This window comes from Carcharodon carcharias, chromosome 34 (genome assembly GCF_017639515.1).
Source record: "Carcharodon carcharias isolate sCarCar2 chromosome 34, sCarCar2.pri, whole genome shotgun sequence".
Classification (NCBI taxonomy): domain Eukaryota; kingdom Metazoa; phylum Chordata; class Chondrichthyes; order Lamniformes; family Lamnidae; genus Carcharodon; species Carcharodon carcharias.
The window spans coordinates 8,430,089-8,443,711 of record NC_054500.1 but is presented as its reverse complement, the minus strand read 5'-3'; the positions used below and the strand labels follow the sequence as shown (position 1 = coordinate 8,443,711).

The 13,623-nt window shown below is 43.5% G+C and overlaps 1 protein-coding gene across 1 annotated transcript in view; it reads left to right on the top strand.

Moving 5' to 3' along the window:
* LOC121272536 (ryanodine receptor 1-like) overlaps positions 1-13,623 on the top strand; it is a 467,552-nt gene that overhangs the window by 46,627 nt on the left and 407,302 nt on the right. Inside the window, exon 3 of the mRNA XM_041179156.1 lies at positions 3,067-3,171. Coding sequence (XP_041035090.1) covers positions 3,067-3,171 — 105 coding nt within the window. The remainder of the gene's footprint in view (positions 1-3,066; positions 3,172-13,623) is intronic.

The following is a 13,623-nucleotide window of genomic DNA, read 5'->3' as shown; positions in this document are numbered from 1 at the left end:
AAGAATGTATTGATGACCTACTTGCTACCGATATGTTCCCTGTGGCAGACTGGAAGGAATAAAAATGTCATGGGCAGTAGTGACTGACAATCCCAGACAAACCATATAGCTCTTGGTTCAACATACAGTGAATGCTGTTGCAACAGACTGCGTAGGTTAGTGACAGCCTGCCTGATGATGTGCAGCCTACACCTCTTTCAATTAGGAAGTTTAACCTGGTAGTCTCTCCTTGTGTCACCAGTAAAATGCTGGTGGGAGCAGGAAGTGGCCCTTTATTAGGCACATAATTGCCGTGGTTGGCTGCCGCTCCGCTAAGGTTCCCATCATTGGTAATATGCTGAGGTGGAGAGAAGACATCAGCCTTTAATTCCGTTGAAGTTATGCCATAGAAGATCCATTACAATCTGTTTATCATAGCATGTAACTCCTGCCCATCATACTTGAACACGAAATGCTATAATTTACTTCATATATGCTTATTGTTGCTGTTACAGTTTCTGCCATTTAGATAAGAGATCATAAATTGAAAACTGTATTGGCTAGCTGGATTTATAGTCATGGCCATTTATGGCATGGATGGAGGCCATTTGGCCCATCAAATCCATGCTGGCTCCCCATGGAGCAACTTAGTCAATCCCACTCCCTCACTTGACCCCCTTAGCCCTGCAAGATAATTTAGCCTCAAGTACCCATCCAATTTCCTTTAGAAATCATGGATTGTTTTCACTTCCACCACCCTGGTGGGCAGCGAGTTCAAGTCATTGCCACTCACTGCATAAAATAAGTTATTCCTCACATCCCCTGCACCTCTTGCCCAAAATCTTAAATCTGTGCCCCCTATTCTTTATACCTTCAGCTAATGGGAAGAGCTTTTCCTTTTCTACCTTATCTAAGCCTGTCATAATCTTGTACACCTCTATCAAATTTCCCCTCAATCTCCTTTGCTTCAAGGAGAACAATCTCAGCCTTTTCAACCTAAAATCTCCCATTCCTGGAACCTTTCTGGTAAATCTCCTTTGCACCTTCTTAAGGACCTTCACATCTTTCCTAAAATGTGATATTATGACACAGCCAATGGTAAAGGCTGAATTGTTCAAATCCCAGAGGGAAACTTGAAACAATTGTCATAACCTATTTTTGCAATTTGTATGTTTTGAAATGCAGGCTTTGATTTCAGTTGTAATAAGACCACTGAGTCTTGAGGGTTTTTTATAAAACTATATTAAACATTTATTAATATAAAGATTGTAAGCGTATACATATGTCTACAAAATTGCTACTATAATAGCTACAAAATCCCCTAATTGACCTGACTCTCATTTACACCCCGATTAAGACAACAGCAAATCTCATAGATTTAAAATAAACCCTGGCAAAACACAACCCGGACAGTCACATTCAAAATGAGTTTCTTTCAGCTCTGGGTCCTTGCAGACAGCAGCCTGAGGCTCACAGGCTGGAGGCTTCTCACACTTGTTGGATCTTAAAATGCCTCAACCTTACACACAATCTCCTTTCTCCTTTATACATATCTTTCTCTTGAATGTAAATTTTCCATTATATTACTAGGCTTTTAACTTTACCTCTTCTAGCAATAACATCCGTTCATCCCACCAATTTTATTAGTAAACTGAAAAAAAATAAACACATTGCTTGGTGTCTTCTAGCTAAGTGTAAGATTTCACCTGCAGCCTTGAATGGTTTCTTTTAACAAATGCAAATTTACACTTTACCCTCTTCCCTCCTTACATTTATCTAACCACCATCTCAAAACTACTATATATCAAAGCACCCAGACTAGCTGGTTTTAATCCAATTAAAACACACACAGACCTACACATAGACACAGATCCCACTAGAATTCTATTTTAAAATAATTTCCAATAACATTATTATATCTTCTTGACAGATGATCAGAACTGGATGCAATACTCTAGTTGTGGCTTAACCAGAGCTTTATAAAGGTTCAGCATAATTTACCTGCTCTTGTACTCAATGCCTCTATTTATGAAGCCCAAGATCCCACATGCTTTGCTGACCACTCTCTCAATATGCCCTGTTACCTTCAAAGATCGATGCACGTGCACTCCCAGGTCCCTCTGTTCCTGCACACTCTTTAGAATTGTTCCAATAAGCCTATATTGCCTCTCCCTATCCCTTCTACCAAAATGTATTACCTGTATTACCTTCCACCAGTCACTTGACTGCCCATTCTGCTAGCCTGTCTATGTCCTGTTGCAAGCAATACATGTCATCTGTTTGCTACATTCGGCATCATTGGCAAATTTTTAAATTTTACTCTGTATCCCAAGATCTAAGTGATTTATATATAGCAAAAAGACCAGTGGTCCCAGCACTGACCCTTGGGGAACACCATTGTCCCCGGTCTGAAAAACAACCATTTACCACGACTTGCTGCTTTTTGTCATTAAACCAATTTTTTTATCCAGTTGATCTAACGCCATCAGTACAGGCATTGCACTGGCATTAATGCTTCATCCTTATCTGCATATATATAAATCTTGTTAATGCAGCTGATCATCCAACATTAATTTTCTAAGCAACTTGTATCCATTTTGAAAACTATAGTCAAGAGTTTCTAAGTAAGTTTATTGTTGCTATCATATGCCTGTGATCCAGGATTTAGATTGCCACATGTGAAGAAATGAAGGTTGTGTGTTTCAAATATTTTGAAACTACTCTTACATTTTGCATATTTCATATAAGTGACTGGAGTGAAAGGTCCATACTTATAAGAGCTTTTCTTTAGAGCATGCTGTCAAAAGTGTCAGAAAACTGTACGGACAAAAAATAATTTTCCCACAATTCTGGTCATTGAGTAAATTGAGCTATGGATGATTTTCTAAAGTACAAAAGCAGTTATAGAGCAAGTGACCTTTAGATATCAAATTACTTAGCTTGTCAGTTTCTTTCATGGCATTTTTAATATTGTAACTCTAATCTATTGGTAAATAGATTTAAGCAGTTTGACGGACATGGAAATGGATCTCTCAGTTAAGCTGTGTAAAGTACAGCAATAAACCTGTATTTCCTTTCTATTTGCAGAATGTTCCTCCAGACCTTGCAATTTGCAGCTTTGTGTTGGAGCAGTCGCTCTCTGTGCGAGCCCTGCAGGAGATGTTGGCTAACACTGTTGAAAAGGGGAATGAGGTAAGTCTGCAAACTAACTTGTTGAATGGGATATAATACATTTATTGTTAAATATTTTAACCAGATAACCAATACGTAAGAAAAATGTCTTGCTTTGAATCCAAATTTGTCTTGAAGTTATTAAACAGTTTGTTTATTATAGATTATAGAAGTTAATTATGAGATTATCTATAGTAATATGAAAATGAACATTAAAATTTGGTAATTACATAATTGTAGTTGAGAGATAAAGTGCATAAGCTTGGTGCTCTATAGTTGACAATATTGATTGTGAGATTTACGAACAGTTAAAACTTGCATTCAATAGGTATTATTTAGATAAAATAAATCTGTTTAATAATTTACTTACCATACCAAATATGACTTTTACCTTAAATTAATTCTCTGGTGTAGTGGCAGTATTTCAATAATATATGTCCACTGATACTGTGTGCTCAGTTAGTTGGAAAGATAAAGTATTTATAAATGGATTGTTGATAGAATTAATGATAGATGGGATATCTGATGCCAACGTGGTCTCAAAATTGAAGAAATTAAACTCAAATTTAATGTTGGAAGATAGAGGAAGTATGAAAATCTTCAATCTACCAATAAATCTCATACTTTATTATGAAATTCTTATTAAACAGTCTTCCTGGATGTAAAGCTTAGAAATATCTAAATGCATAGCCTGCTGAAGTAAAACAACTTGATTATATCTCTATGCCTGTTGGGGGTATAAGACTACATTCACCTTGGGTCTTATGTGTCCATCATTTATGTAGCACTGGTCATCTTTACTTAAAATGTGTGTGGAAAGAGCATGCCTGCAACCGAATAAAATGTTCGTATTTTCTTGGAAACATTTTATTATTCTATTATTTTCCTATAATGTTGAAATATTTTTGAAATATTTTGACCTGTATATGTGTTCAAATAGGATGAAATAATAGATTTACTGTAGTTACTTGCAGATTTTGTTTGAGTGTTTATTATAGCTACAATTTATTAATTCACCATTTGTTAATCTAACAGCCTTATATTCCAGCACCCAATGGGCAGGTGGGGATTTGGCAGAGGTGGGGGTGTGCGATGGGAATCCTTGAGCCAAGTTACAAATCTTGGTGATAAATCAAATGTATTGAACTGCTACTTTGCTATCTTAGTAACACATATTCAGATTAGTGTCTGTTGATTACTAACCTTCAATTAAATTCCAATTCTAACATTATGAACTCCATGTGTATAACAGAAAAAAATGTATACTGGAAAAGGCAAATCACCAGGAAATATATGGGAGAGGGAGCTATGGGTGAGGACTATTTTGAGGTTGGTGAAATGCATGTGAAATATTCACCAGTAACTGGTCCTCCATGTATTCATGTATTTAGTAGAAACTGGATTGGAGTGGTGGTGGTGGTAGGGGGGGCAGGGGACAGGGCCAGGGGCTGGAGAAGTTATTTAATATATTTGTTTAATCAATGCTGATGTCATGAGTGAGTGCTTCCAGTATGCCAGTTCATCAAAATAATAAACTTAACTCTAGTATCTTCTATAATGTGCTACTGCTAATGATGCAATGAGTCTTTCAAGGTCCATGGTTTCCTGTTACAGATGAAACCATACATGAAGCACATCAAAGGTTCCTTAACTCATAAATTTCTCATTATAAGCTATTTTTATGTAGTGTTCTTAACTAAAACTACTAATGCCACCTCAAAGGGCTAGAAGAAATAATGGCAATTTTTGTCACTCTATAATCTCCACACAATGTAGGATTATAGCCTGGCTTAACAGGTGGTGGAGAAACCATATGCTGAGCACACATATGAAAAAGGCATCATGATATCGTGGATGAGTGGATCTGGATATACTTCCTATTGCTGCGTCATGGTAGCTAGTTTTTATCAAGCTAAATGTTCTTTGCTGTTTGTGTCGGACTTCTAGCCTGCTATTGTACTCAGTACCTCTATTTATGAATCCCAATATCTCATATGCTTTGCTAATCACTCCCAATATGTCCAGCCACCGTCAAGGATCTATGCACATGCACTCCCAGGTCTCTTTGTCCTTCTACGCTCTAGAAATGTTCCATCAAGTCTGCTTCTTCTCCATATCTTTTCCAAAATGCACTGCCTCACACTTCTCTTAGTATTAAATTCCATCAGCCGCTTGTCTGCCCATTCTGCTAGCTTATCACTGTCACTCTTCAAGTTTGGTATCATCAGCAAATTTTGAAATCTTACTCTGTATTCCAACATCAGAGTCATTTTTATATATATAAAAAAATGGTCCTAGCACTGACCCTTAAGGATCACCAGTCTGAAAAATAACCATTTGCTGAAACTCGCTGTTTTCTGCCCTTAAGCCAATTTTTAATCTAAGCTGACACTGACCCTCCTATACTATGAGCCACAGTTTTGTTAACCAACCTTTTATGTATTACTTGGACAAAAACTTTAAGATTCATATAGACAACTTCCATTGCATTCCATTATGTTATTTCGTCAAGAAAATCGATTAGTTTAGTTAATTGGTGCCTTTTACAAATCCATACTGGCTCTCTTCAATAACTCAAACTACTCCAAGTGTCTTTTGATTTTTTTTTTTGTCCCTGATTTTGTTTGTAAAACTTTACCCACCACTGGTGTGAAAGTGGACTGTAGTTGCTAGGGCTGTCCTTACACCTTTCCTTGAATAAGGGTGTTATATTTGCTACTCTCCACTCTTCTGGCATCGCCCACCAGCTCTGCTATCTAGGGAAGGTTGCAAGATTATGGCAAGCCATTCTGCTATCTCCACCCCCACTTCCTTTGGCAACCTGGGATACAAGCCATCTGGACCAGATGTCTTAACCGTTTTAAGCATAGCCAACTTTTCCAGTATCCCATACCTCTCAATTTCCACCCTATTTATTATCTCTAACATCTCTGCTTCTAACCTCCTTCTCCTTAATGAACACAGATACAAAGTACTCGTTAATTACTCTAGCCTTGTCCTGCAGCTTTAAGCATATTTCACCCCCTTTGTCCCTAATAGGATCTATTCCACTTCCTACTATCTGCTTACTATTCACATGCAGTACAATATTTTGGTTTTCCTTTTTATGTTGGATGCCATTCTATTCCCATATTCTCTCTTTGCCAGTCTTACTTTCCTCTTCACTTTCTCTCTTAACCTATAGTCTTTGACCTGCTTCTCGCCTGTAGAATTCATCTAATATGCGACATGCAGCCCCTCTTTTTTTTTATTCTATCTCCTTTGTCACCTAAGGAGCTCTTGATTTGGTTCCCTTATCTTCTGCCCTTGTTGGAAGAATGTATCCAGCTTATACATGAAGCATCTCCTTCTTAAAGATCACCCATTGCAGTGCTAGAATTGCTCTTCAAAGTTCCACCCCTAGGCTGGAATTTTCCACTTCTGTTGATTTCAGTGGGAGGAGCAGAAATCAGTTTCACGCTGGCATGAAATCACAATGGGATCATCCTATGGCAGATCGTGAATCCCACTCGAGGCCGGCATGAACCAGATTTGCAACCCGCTAATTGGATGCAAAGTAAAGCCCAACCAGAATCGTTCCACCCACACCCGATTTACCAATAGAACACCTCTGGATAAGTGTGTCGTTCAGAAGTCGGGACTTATCTTTGGGGCCTTGATCAGTTCACGACACCCAAGGAGAAGAATATGCTGGAGGCCTACAGCTACCGGACCCCGGAAGAACACATGCATCGCATGGTGGGTGGATCCTCATCTGCGAAGCAGCTCTCAGAGGATGTGGGGGTGGGAGAAAGGAAGGACTAGGCATGAGTGGGAGAGGAGGGTGTACCGGGAGAGGGGGCAGGGTGGAATGTCCAGGTGAACGTGCAAGGGAGGGGTCTGTAGAGTCAATGACTGCCTGTTGGAGAGCGAATCCAGGGTGGGCATGGCAGGAGGGGTTGGTTAGAGTAACAGGGGGCCGGTAGGGTGGGAGAGTGAGGTGCGATAGTATCGGCAGAAGGGGCGGTGAGGGTGATTGGTGGGGATGCAGAGGTAAACATGGACATGGTGGGTGGGAAGGAGGAGGCTGGGGAGATCAATATGGAGGGGGTGGAATTTTCAGGAAGGTAGGGAATGTGCATGTTCACCTGGACATCCTGGAATGACAAGGGTTTGGGCTGTCAGTCTACGGTGAGGAAGTCGAAGGTTATGCAGGGGGGGGCGGTGGTCAGTGATTATGGGAGAAAGGACATGGGTGACTGGTGGAGGGGAAAGGATGGGAGAGCTCATGAGGAATTTGACCATTACCACCTTTACGAAATTGAAAATGAGCGGAGTCTCGTGTTGGACGGGCACAGGTGCTGCTTGGGAGGGTAATGAGTGGGTGGGCGGAGATGCAGGTCAGCCCAGATAGACAACTGAAAGGGGATCCCAGCTGGCAACATCGCAAATGTTCAGGACAGTGAGATGAGAATGATGGATGAAGGCTCCATGTGAGTGGGAGAATATTTGCATGAGGCTCTGAAAGGCCCTGCCACATACACTTCTCCCTCTTGAATCACTCGTGATCTGGCTATGTGCAGCTGAACTGATAGTTGGGGGGGTGCAGGGGAACCCCCACAAAACCTGTAAATAAAGCTGAAAGACAGCATTACACATTATGCAGTGAAAGTGAATATATTTTCAGATTATAAAGTGACAAAATGTGTTCACACTTGCAATCACTCATGATCAGAATTCTTTTCTAGGCCTATCATTTTGTCTAGGTGCTGCACTAACATGCACAGCATGGGTGGAAACAGCCTGTGCAATGGTTTCCTCTGATGAATTTGGCGTGCATCCTCTGGAGAGCTGTGGCCTTGAGGGTCCTGGCTTGCTTTGGCTGTCCTCCTGTGGGCCAGCTGCTCCTTCTGCTGTGACAGAAGACAATGTTGAAGGGGTCACAGGCAAAGGGGACTCGGAGTGAGTGGACAGCATCTGAGATTCCTGAGTGGATGACCCAGGGTGACCAGCTGCTGCTCCTCCTCCCTTCGGGTGTCCGAGGGCCCCAGCCTGACTCCCTGAGGGGAAGGAGCACCTGGAAGGACGTTGAGATGTGTCATTTCCCCCTCACATTGCCTCTGTAGGAATTCACCCATTGCTACCGCGATGGAGTACAGACCTACACACATCTCCGTGATCTGCTGGACCAGAGTTTCCATAGTATCTGCCATCCTTCCCATGGAGACCTCCTTATGTGCACATGTGGGCACCAATTCATCAGAGAGCAGGCAGACGCATTCCGCCAACTCACGTGCCACTCTGTTGAGGGCTTCCAACAGCTCTGTATGATGTTTCCCGACTTCTGCTAACATTCCATGATGAGTTGGAGGGCTGAATCCAGAGACTCGTCATCTGACTCGGACCTCACAGATGCCTCTTCCCCAGTAGTTCTCTGAGTGCCAGGGAGCTTGGCTGAATCTGCTTCCTCCTGCTGCGGACACGTGTCCATGCGGTGACCACCAGGTTGTGAACCTGAGCCTGCTGTTGATCTAGGTCCCACTGAGGTGTGTGTCTCTGTGCTGGTGGAGGGTGTGAGTAGCATTGTAACAGGTCTCCAGGCTGCTTAATTTCAGCTCTTGAATGGGGGAGGTGTTCTCTTGGCTGGGTGTGAGGACCTGGATGGACCTGAGGGACTGGCTGGCTGAGGGTGTTGGTCGCTCGGCAGAGCTCCCTGTGACCAAAGTTGAGATGATTAGTGCATGGCAACAGTCAAAAACAGGGGAGAGAGAGCGCAACCACAGTTGCATTAAGAGAGGGATAGCGTGGTGCAGGATGCTCACATGGGTGTCCGCCGCCAGTCGTTGCAGGCATGGTCCATGTCCTCACCGGTCAGCACGATAGCACACTTCTCAAAATGAGTGAGGGGCCTAATGTGGGCTACTCCACTCCTAGCCTGGGACCTCTCCCTCCTGTTGTGAGCCAGCTTCTCCTGCATGAAAACAGATGCAGAGACTATGAGCAGGACACATGCCATGGTAGATAAGGATGCTTGGAATATTTGTGTGTTGAGTGGAGTCATGAACGGGATGAGGATATGAGCTCCAGAGGATATGAGCCTGATGGAGATGTGAGGATGTGTGTGAGAGAGTTAGTGGTGTTGTCCCTTGAGATGCGAGATCTGGTGGATGTGTGATAGGTTTGGGAGTGTGTGCTGAGAGTGATAAGGTGGTTGACTTACCCTGGTGGAATGAATGAGATCATTCATCATCTTCCAGCACTGGATGGCTGACCACCTCTGCTCCGTTGGTGCAGACTGCCACTGCCATCGCCTCCCAGGCTGGATTGGTGACTCTGGTGGACGCCCTGTCTTCCATTGCGTCCAGCAGGCGTCCTGGAGAGGCGTTATTAAATTTTAAGGCTGCCATCACCTTTGCTTTCAGGGCCGTTTGTCACCTGGAGCAGTCCTGATCTGTAGACATGAAGTAGGCGATTTAAATATGGCAGCCAGAGCAAGGAAGCATTGAGGTCATGGCATGGTGGGCAAATCTGAGCCCACCTGCCAGCGAACTGGCACGTTTCCTGTGAAAACATTATTAGTGAGGCCGGACGCGCCAATAAGCGGATGATACGCCGCGAAAATCCACCATTGCAGCCGGTGGGTAAAACTTTGTTTTTCATCCCCGCTACCGCACTTAGTGCAATTCTAGGATAATTCCGCCCCCTTGTGTGCTCACAAGGTTTCAACAAGGATGGTCCATGCTTTTACCTTTGCTTTTCTTGTACATTATTAACACACTAAATGTCACCAAAAGGCTACTGGACATCCAGTTTGTTAACCTCCCAGTATAATTATCAGTGTCCTATAAAGGTGCTATATAAAGATGTGTTGCTGCTGTTGTGAATCATGTGTAGATTCTCTGTATGAAATTCATCCACTACATTCTAGGGCCACATATTATCTGTCCTACAGGCTTTGCAAAATCATTTGTTTTGCAAAGAAGGGGAGATTATTAAATGGCCGGTTAGCTTCAGTAGAGCCTTGGATCAAAATGAACTTGTTCAATTGCATAAGTCCTAGACTTTCTTTATGGGAAACTTTGTCCAACTGTATTGCATGTCTCTAAAATCATGACAGCATTTTTATGTGTGCTCTGTATATGCTAGCTTACAAACTAAGCTATATTCCTCTGGTGTGAAGAAGACCCTTTGCAGGTAAGAAATTTGCCTTTGTAGTTAATGTATACAGTTGTACATTACAAAGTTTGAAATTATTCGGCCTAGTTGATGCTACTGAATTTATCTTTTAATTGATAATTAATGATACATGCTTGGTGTATTTTCAGGTTATTACTCTTAGCTGATTTTTTTTTTAAGATTTATATTTTTCTGGATAGAAACTTGAATTACATTCAAGCTATTCAAAGAGTTTTTCATTGAGCACGTTGAATACATCACAATCATTAATTCATGCTTATATGTTGAGACACTGCTTGTTAACCCTTTAATTTTCATTATGTGGTTTCATGGAAAGTTTGATTGTGTCCAGTTATGTGTAGGTTCAATGCTATTCTATGCTAATTGGGATGCTGGTGGTGTACTGGTAATGTCACTAGACTAGTAATCTAGAGGCCCAGGCCTCTGGGGACATGGGTTCAAATCCCACCATGGCATCTGGTGGAATTTAAGTTCAGTTAATAACTCTGAAATATGAAGCTGGTGTCAATGATCATGACAATGATCATCAATTGTTGTGAAAATACATCTGGTTCACTAATGTCCTTTAGGGAAGAAAATCTGTTATTCTTACCTGGTGTAGCCTACACCTGACTCCAGATCTGCAGCAATGTGGTTGATTCTGAACTGCCTTCTGATATGGCCCAGCAAGTCACTTAATTGAAGAACAATTAGGAACAGATGCTGGCCTTGCCAGTGACACCCACATCCCATGACAGAGGAAAGAAATTCATATGGATGTGCCAGCGAAATAATTTAACTGGTAATAATTTCTAACAACTGCGATTGAGTAAATAAAATGTTTCTTACATCACAGAACACACTTCAATGTCTCAATTTTCATAGGTAATATAGGGTGGAATCGTCCCAGATTTGCACTTAAGTGCGGTAGCGGGCGGGTAAAACGCCGGATTTTCATGCTGTATCATCCCAAACCTGCCATATTAGTTGTGCATTGCTGGGAAATACGCCGTTTTGATGGCGAGAGGGCTTTCATTTGCTTGCCATGTCATCACCTCGTCACTTCATCAAGCCTGGTGCCATATTTAAAGTCCAGCTGTGTGCACACATCTCAATGCTTCCAGGCTACAACTACAACAAGGAAGATGTCCACGAAAGGCAAAAAGACTGCAGCCCCAAGGTTTACTGATGCCTTTTGAATGCTATGGAGGCTTGCCACGATGTCCTCTAACCCCGCTGTGGCCGAAGGGTGGGCAGTGGCCTGTCCAACAAAGCTTGGGAGGCCATGGCTGTGGTGGTCAGTGCCAATGCTGCACAGAAGAGGTTGGCCATCCTTGCAGATAGAGGATGAATGATCCCATCCATGCAACCAGGGTATGGCAACCATCTCATCACTCTAAACTCTCACACTCAAGCCCATCACACATTCAATGGCATCTCACTCACTGCCAGTTCAAGGGACATCACCACCCATTGCCAAACACACACCCTCTCATATCCATCTGGCCTCATCTCCTCTGGAGACTGCCTCCTCAGCCCTGACCATCTTGAGGCCACTTGCACAGATCAACATGTGCCCCCACACATACCCTGGAGTACCACTTTCCCCAGTACAGCACTCATCCTGCAGCTCTTCTCTTGCCCAAGGCCACTTCTCTCCCATCGCCAAGCAAGACCTAGCCCTGCAGCGATTGAAAAGCCAGCCAAATATGGCTGATCTGGTAGGTAGGGACCTGCCGTGAGCCCCCCTAAAAGTGGTGATGTGCTGTAAGCAAAGCCTGGCGTTGATGACGGTGAGTGCTGACTGAAGCAAGGTAGGCAAACAAACCTTGAAGTCCAAAGCGCAGTACAGCCCACCAGGTGCACATTGCTTATGTGCTGTTGTGAAACACATCGCCGTGCTTTCCCGCCGATGTGGGTAGACGATCTAGCGGGGAGTAGTGAGGGGGTGGGAGGGGAACAATTCCAGCAGGCAGGCCTAATAATGCTAATAATGACATGCTGATGTATTACAATGAGGTACATGACATCCGATGATGGAGAGCAAGCCGAGCAGACGATTGCAAACTGATTTCATACAGTTGTGAAGCCGATCACGCCATATTGTCTGCTCACACTAGTGAATACACCCGACGCTGGTGGGCACGGAAAATTCCGGCTGTAGCTACTGTGCTGCCTTTCTGAGTCTCAAAACAAAGTTGGATTCATTTTACTTTTATTATATTGGCTCCATTTCAGTTGTGGCTTTCAGACAATGGCTGGAATTTTCCAGCCCCATTGGCATTGGGCGTCATGGTGGGTGGTGGGGGGAACAATATGGTGAGAAGGCCAAAAATTGGTTTTATGCCATCGTCCACTCCACGTGTCAATGGCGGGCCACATTTGCCTTTTACATTTGTACCTACTTATAAGCCCTGCTCACCAGAATCATCTCCCCCCCATGGTGAACCATCTGGGCATGCTGACGTGTTTCCCAGCGGTACCTAAGCAATGTGCACCTGGCGACTTCACTTGAGACTTTGAAGTTTGTTTGCCTTGCTTCAGGCAGCACTTGCAGTCATCAGCACCAGGCTTCACGGGCAGCACCACATCACTTTTAGGGGGGGCCCACAGGCAGGTTTCTGCCTGCCAGACCAACCGTAAACCCTTGAACTGGCTGAGAGTGAGATGCCAGTGAGTGTGCGATGGCCTTATGAGTGTGAGAGTTTAGAGTGATAAGATGGTTGCCTTACCCTGGTGGCATGGATGAGATCATTCATCCGTTTTCTGCACTGGATGACCGACCTCTTGTGTGCAGTATTGGCACTGATCGCCACTGCCACCGCCTCCCCAGCTAGAGTGGGGAGGCTGATGGGCCTCCTGCAGCCAGAGTGGGGGGTAGAGGACATCGTCGTGGGCCTCCACAGTGTCCAGAAGGTGTCCCAGGGATGCGTCACTGAATCAGGGAGCTGCACTCTTCTTGGCATTTGGGGCCATGTCTTCACCGGAGCAGTCCTGGGCTGCAAGCATTGAGAAGTGTGTGCGCGGCTGCAGTTTAAATGTGATGCCCTGCATGAGAAAGCGAGGTAACGGCATGGCAGGTAAATCGGAGATTACCCGCCAGCAAGATGGCACATTTCTTGTGACTGCGTACTTAATGAGGCCGGAATAGGACCATATGGTGCAAAAACCTGCCATTGTGTCCAGCTGGTAAAACGACTTTTTTCCAGCCCACTTCCGCTCTTTGTGCAAATCTAGGATGATTCCGCCCAATGTCTTGCTCTTCCATCAGCAAATCTGAATTGTTGAAGGGTCATGAGGACTCGAAATGTCAACTCT